The sequence below is a fragment of the Crocodylus porosus genome, unplaced genomic scaffold (genome assembly GCF_001723895.1).
Source record: "Crocodylus porosus isolate Cpor-Errol unplaced genomic scaffold, CroPor_comp1, whole genome shotgun sequence".
NCBI classification, from domain to species: Eukaryota; Metazoa; Chordata; order Crocodylia; family Crocodylidae; genus Crocodylus; species Crocodylus porosus.
Window position 1 is genome coordinate 22,524,715 of NW_017728949.1, and position 7,375 is coordinate 22,532,089.

Genomic DNA, 7,375 nt, shown 5'->3' on the forward strand with positions numbered 1-7,375 from the left:
AGTGCTGGCATCCTCTGTTGTTGTCCTTCATTTGTCACAGAACCTGATGGGAAATCATTAAATTAAAAGGAGTGCAGTGGAATACACAAAATCACAATATGAGTTTAGGAGACTGAGGCGGCACATCAAAGGCATGTCAAAGCCTGGCTTTATGAAATGATTTTTTTTTTCATTTCCACTGATTTCCTAGGTGAAATTAGGTGACTGTCTGGCTAGCATAATGATGATAATGATGGGAAACCATACATACTCAAATGACATACATATAGCTTTAATAAAGGATGAGGAAGACTTGAGGGAGTGCATTAAATTGAGTAATAATTTATTATTTAGAGACCTCTACCCATTTACTCATTTTTTCTGGGAGAATTGGCTCTTCCTCCAAGGTATGCCATTTTTAGAAGGAAAAAAGGCACAGATCCATAGATATGCTGCAGTTGCTGGCCAGCAGCACAAACTTAGGTGACTGCCTGCAGCTAAGGGCTCCAGTTACCTAGCCTGTCTTTGAGCTGTTCAATAAACATGCTGAGAGAGAGGAGAGAGAAAAAGAGAGAGAGGGTTGACAGGGCCCTGTATGTCCTATAGGAATGCACTGCAATTATTTCCAATCACAATTAACCTGATTAGAATAATGGACAGGAAGTGTCCCTCTGTAGCTAATGCAGTTTGGCATCAGCTGACTGAAATCCTTTGATAATTTCTGCACAGATGGCTGGGCTGAAAGCAGCACTTTTTTAATTATTATTTTCATGGTCTCTTGGTAGGCCAAAACCTCGACACCAACAACAGACCTCCCCATTAAGGTGGAAGGCGCCAACGTCAACATCACAGCTGCCATTTATGATGAGATCCAACAGGAGATGAAAAGGGCCAAGGTGTCTCAGGCCCTGTTTGCCAAAGTGGCTGCCAATAAAAGTCAGGTGAGTGGTTTTTTAAAGGAGCAAATTCTGGGGCTGGAATTAGACCCATCTCTTCCTCCTACCAATAAAAATACATCTGTTCCTACAATAATAAAAATAATCATCTCTGGGGAACCTGTCGTGGTTTGGCTTAACCTCCTGAATGGTTTCCTTTTCCTTTTAAAATAGGATGGAAAAGGGATCTGCTCTCAATCCAGTTTAATATATATTTATATACATTGTATCTAATGGGCCCTCTCTCTGAGGTGCACACACACACCTTTTCCAACTGTGATATGTAACCTAAGCTTTCTGGTAGTAGGACAAGGACCCTCCAAAATGTTGGCATCCTCATTTGGCAGGTAAATTATTTGTTTTCTTAAATAATTCATTCTGGAAAACTGAAAGGAAATGGCAGGTCGGGCAGGTGTTTCTCTTTTGCATGCTATATATACTCTGTAAAGTATTGCCTTATAAATAATTTACTCTCTGCCCCTGCCATTTGTGCAAAGTGTGTGTGCGTGTGTGTGTGCGTACATGCATTCAGGGGATATTACAGTTAAATCACTTGGACAAGCTTTTATCTTGGATGTTAAAAAAAAATATGCAGAGGAACCATGATTTGGGGGTAACATTCTTGAAGAAATCAGAAATTTTATCCCCCTGGCAGGGGGTTGTTGTGTTGAGGATGGTAAACAGAATTTGATGCAAGGCCAGTCTTGGTTACTGTTAAAAGGGGCCATTAAATCTATATCAAAGGAGCAGTTTCTGGCCCTGTGTGAAAGTGACCCAATTTTGTTATGAGACAGTGTCAGTGTGTGTGTGTGTGTGTGTGTGTGTGTGTGAGAGAGAGAGAGAGAGAGAGATGTGCACACATTTTTTGATATGTATTTTTATTTTCCTCCAGAAAAGGAACAGTATTGTATGGCATTAAAACTGAAGTAAAATGACTGTGGAAAAAAAAAACTGAAAGGCATTTAAAGCCTGCTGATGCATGTGTAGGAGACAGCCTTACATTGTAACTCCTGGTGCCAGGGCAAGGGCTATCTGATTCTTTTTCTTCTCTTTCTTGCTCCCATCTTAAATATTATTTACCTTTGTCCTGCACTTTCCTTTACTGAGGGGCATGGGTTACAGCTTACAAAAAAAACAAAAACCCAGGCAAAGTATGAAATACATAAAAGGAAAATACCATGGAACCCTCTTAAACTGTTAAATGCATAAAAATCTTGTGTACCACATGGCAAAATATAATGAGAACTGGAGCTGTTAAACGAATAAAGCTGTTAAAAGCATAATGCCACTTGGCACAACTACTGTGCATTTAACGGTTTTCCACTGTGTAATAAATGACATATGTGGTTAAACGTGCAGTAAATATTAAAACTGCACAATTGATTTTGCAAACGTGCCCCTTATTCTTTACTTCATGCAGGTATCAATGTTCCACACGCACTCCGGACTGGACAGTTTTTAATATGGAGTTTTTAGCACAGAATTCCAGCCTCACTGAGGTTAGGTTCCAAATTGCCTGCAAGCTTCCTGTCATTTTACCTAGAGAATTCTTGAGAGAGAGAGAAAAGGGCTGAACCACCCAAAAATAATTTGGGCGCCTTACTAGTTTCAGTGTATGTCAATCCAAGTTCCCAGACTAAGCTGGAGCTGAGCTATACCATGACAGAACTGAGCACCAGCAAAACAGAATTTAATTCTTTGCTCTTTCACTTGAAAATGACAAAATGAGGGAGAGTTTCCAAGCATGAAGCAGAAGGTTAAAAGGGGGTTCCATGAATGCTGTTGTTTAAACAGGCTTAAATTAAATTTGTTTTAATTCTTCCATCAGCAGCCAATACCAAAATGTGATTTAGTTAGTTAGTTAGTTTTTTGAGCTGCCACTTTTTTTTTTCACGGTCCTGGCAAGGCAGTGCTGACTCCATGATGCCTTAGCATTTACCAGGTTGAGATGTCACAGCTCTCTACTGATGTATGAAAGTGGCTTATGAGGACATTGGGATCCAGGGACAAGAAGCAGTCATTGAAATGCGACAGTGTTGAACCTCCTCATTTACTTAGAGTCCATTTACACGCCCCTAACCTGGATCCATGCTCCTCCATGGCTGATGTGACATCAGTGTGTAATGCATAGTTTGGTTATGGAGTGAAAGCAAGCTGGCCAGGAGAAATAGAGAAGCAATTGATACAGCCCCCTACATCTCTCTGGGGCACTCAGCACAAAGTTTATCTTGTGGTTCATTTAATAACTGCCAACAGGATTTCTAAAGTTTTTCATATATCTTGCTCTCATTTGTAGAAGCATTGACTTCACTGAGTGTAGGTTTATGCCACATAGTATTCCAGAAAATCCTATCCAGTATTTTCAGAGGGAATAACATTTGAAAGAGAGAAGAGTCTGGTTGCACTCTTATTTTTTCTTGCTGTTTTACCTGATATCTGATTTGTTTGCAGCGCTGCATAAAGCTTTTCTCCACTTCACCATTCCTTACTGCTCAGGGAACAATCCTGGTTACTGTTAAAGTGTCCACATCATTGTTTGCTGTCATTCATCAGCAATAACATACACTACTGTGAGATCTTCCCAGTTTTTATTAACAATGAATACAGCACAGGGATCTTTCGACATTTAAAAAAAATTCCTTCATCTCACACTCTCAGGCCAACGTCAGGGAGAGGTGGAGCTTTATTTCTTTTGATCTCTTACAGGAAAGGGGAGCGGAGAACCCCTTAAAAAGCAGCTACTATAATTGAGATTATCCACTAGTAGAATGTATTAGCTTCTAGTCTGATAGCCATCCATTTCTGTTCTTAAATCACATTGCAGACAGGTTTAACAGCTTTAAAGCCTTGAGGTGCCTTAGGAACCAAGAACACAAATCATGGTGTTTATCTGGAAATCAAGGCATATAAAAAGTATAGGGCTTCAAATAGATATTGAGGTAATAGTGATGGCCTCCCTTAAAATATTTAACCCCAAATAGTCTCAGTCCTGCATTACTCTCAGACCTTCTGCTTATTTATCATTTATGTTATTTTGCTGTTTAAAGCCAAGCATGGATGGCCTCATTTTTCTGAAGTTTTGTATGCCTACAAGTCCCACTGAAGCCAAGAAGAACTGCTGGGTGTTCAGCACCTGGGAAATTCAGGCTGCCCATATGTTACCCTATAAATGTAAATTGTTCCACCAGTTGTTCCAAGTATAGCCAGTTGGCATAGGTGTTCCTGCCTCAGGGAGGCTTTCTGAGTTCAGGTGTAGGAACCTTAGGTTTTGTGCATTTATATTGTGTTCCCAAGTGCACCAGGCTGAACCTCACTGCAAGTGGATTTGGGCCCATGCTATATTTTTCAAGATTTTTTTTTTTTTTTAGGTTTTATTTGTGAGGGAAAATAATATATTCAATTCTCTTAAAGAGAATGTTGTTCAGTGAGTTGGATGTCTCAAGAGTGTGGCCAAGAACATTTCACTGGTAGGTCACTGGTTTAAATCTGGCCCATATTAAGCTGCAAGCCAATGGGAGCAAATGTCCTGTGCTGCAGAGTGGGCTCTATCCGGTGACCTGGCTTCTACTCCCAGTTCTGCTACTATATGCTGGTATGATTTTGATTAAGTCACTTCACCTCTCTCCCTTTCTTTTCTTCCTCCTTTAAAACAGGAATAATGATGCCCTTCTTCCTTGTAGGCCAGACATTGTGTGGACATATAGTTGTGTAAACTATATACTTTTCAATAAAGAATGTTTCTCTAGGGCAAGGGAAGTATAAGCACAGAAAAGTTTGTTGTGCTGGTTTTTGTGGTTGTACTTGTGCTGTGGATAAGTTGAAGGCTTTGCCTTCTGAAACTGTTGCCTAGGTGGCCTTATGTCCTCTTACTACTTCATTCATACTTAAAGCACCTTGAAATAAAAATTCTTATTCAAGAGACCTGAATTTGCTGTCATTTAAACCAGCATAATGGAGGTTTGACTCTGAGCTGCACCTGATAGTTAGGAATTCTGCTAAATGCAGAATCAGGCTTAACACATTTATATACAGTAGATTCTGCTTTACTGAATAATGGTTACTTACAAATTTCAGTTCTTTGTATACTTTCCCAAAGGTGGAAACATTTGCTTTGAAACATTTTGCCTGGTTATTTACAAATCATCTTTTAGTATGTTCCTGTTTATTGCATAGGCTGATACTAGTAAAGGAAAACTTGGCTTATTTAACCAAGTAACACAAAAAATTGAACACTTCATGGAAAGAGATTTCTGCTTGTAACAGACAACTTATTATCATGTTTCAAATTATGAAACAGTTTTGTGATCTGATGAATGATTAAACTTTTGCTGTTTTAAATGAATAAGCACCTTTTGAGGTATATACATCAGGTTTCCTGTCATTAACTGCTATATCAGCCATGTTAGAGCATTCCTTCAGTAGCATGTCTAAGAGCATGTTTGTGAGATTTTTTTTTCTACGCTGTTTACACAGTCAAGTGCAAGGACATAGTAAGGTACAATATGTGATTGAACAACAGTTGCTGTAATTTTCAGTTTATTTGCCACAGATCCTTAAGAGATGACAAAAATGTGTAGAGTGACTTTCAGTGCGTTGCCACATTATGATTAGGAATTATGTTACCCATTTCCAGTCTTTTTTCCCTTTTCTGTTTATTTGCATATCCTGCTTATTTACATAATTGTGTTAGTGGCGATTATGGGAATAACAGAGTGTATTCACACTGGTTTTTTTTTTAAGACAAAAATTGAAGAAGACAAATTAAAGAAAACTAAGATAGTATGGTTGAGAGAACGTAGTGAGGTAAGGAAACTGTTCTAGGCCATGCTGCTATTCTCTTTCCCATACCATACCATACCATACCCCACCTTGTCCCTTGCCGCCTTGCTAGGCCCCTAGCTATTTTGAAGATGTGTTATCAGCTATTTTTGTCCTCTATGTGGTGGCAGCTGTGGCTGGGTTTGCAGTAGTGACTACCACCATTCTTGCATTCCCTATAAACTGGTACCCAGGGCTGGTACCTTGCTCACTCACCCTTAGTTACACTACTGCTATTTAGAAAGCAGTGAGCAGTCTGGCAAGGATAGGTTGGCTGAAAGGCACAGACTGAGAATCTATACCACATGACAAGCAATAAAACTTGTACTGTAAGGCTCACACCTTTGTTTTTTGTTATTGTCTTTTTTGTTTTCTGGTGTTGATTCCTGTTTAGCAAGGTCTTTTTTTTTCTCATTTATAAAATCATGGATTTTTTTTGTATCCCATAATTGTTTAGCATCTAGCTAGCTGTGGAAGATGAAAAAAGCATAAAGCTTGGAAGGGCATGATTAAGGACAAAAGCACAACGCTACTGAAGACTGTACCTTGAGTCATAGGCTTAGAGGATACGTGTATAGAGGTGCATATAAACTTATCTGAATAAAATATTCCTCATCACTGTAGTATCTGACTATACTTTATGATGCTCATGAATAACTATATCTGTTGAACTCCTATTTGACTCATATTCTGGTATTATTACTACTTCATACAGCATCAGAGTTCCCCATGGCAAATACAGAAAGGCAAGATCCTCTACCAGTGAGCTAAAATCTTTCTGAAATAACTTTAGGCACCAGTATCTTCTCTACAGTCTTGTTGAAGATATTGTTTTGCTCTTTTGCCTTTTATGATCTCTAAATAACATGCACACACAAAATCTTTTAATACCTCTTTAATGTGAAGAGCTTTAAAAATAAATTATGTTTTCAATAATCTTGGAATATGCCAGCATTTATACAGTTACTAGATGAAGCTAGTGAGGAACGGATCTCAGTGAAATGGCTCATAATTAGTCAAACATTTTGAAAGAGGAAAAAATACTAATCATTTTAGTTAGTAAATTTAAGGCTTGAAATTATTAACCTTGAATTGTAACAAAATGCTCAGTCTAAAAGTTTAGTTGACCCCATCCTCAAAAATTCACTGATGCTCATGACAACTCTCCATTATAGTTAGTTTTTATCCATTTCAGTTTTCGTGATTAGCTTCTCTTGAATCATTAGGGGGGTTATTTTAATAGACGCTTATTGGATTCATAGAAAGTGAGTTTGGCGATTAAACAACAAGAGCTGAATATTATTTGGCTCATTTCATGCTGTAGAAGATCCCCAGCTGATGGAAGAGAAGAGAACCTTCTGCCCTTCTGAAAGTTTATGCAGGCAGTTCAGGTGATTCTGTGTAGAAAGCATTCTTTCCTTGGCTAACAGTGAAACCTTTTTTTCAGATCTTTCAAGACATACATCAAATGTTGCTTTTTTTTGTCACATATGTTGACATTTTCTGCACTGATCATGTGGGTGAGGAAATGGCCTTTTACATTTATTTTCAGAGGAAACTTGAATCACTCTTACTAAAAACTCTTTATTGGCCTACTCAAGCATTCACTGGAGTCCCTTGAAAATGTCACCACAGAATATCTT

At 38.5% G+C, this 7,375-nt stretch overlaps 1 protein-coding gene across 9 annotated transcripts in view; it reads left to right on the plus strand.

The window, feature by feature from the left end:
- Window positions 1-7,375, plus strand: part of SATB2 (SATB homeobox 2) — a 168,131-nt gene that overhangs the window by 122,355 nt on the left and 38,401 nt on the right. For all 9 annotated transcript variants that reach the window (XR_002104479.1, XM_019553944.1, XM_019553941.1 and 6 more), the window contains one exon: window positions 765-920. Coding sequence is in view for 8 of the 9 variants with exons in the window: in XM_019553944.1 (XP_019409489.1) it covers window positions 765-920 (156 nt within the window). In the remaining variant the exon portion in view is untranslated. The remainder of the gene's footprint in view (window positions 1-764; window positions 921-7,375) is intronic.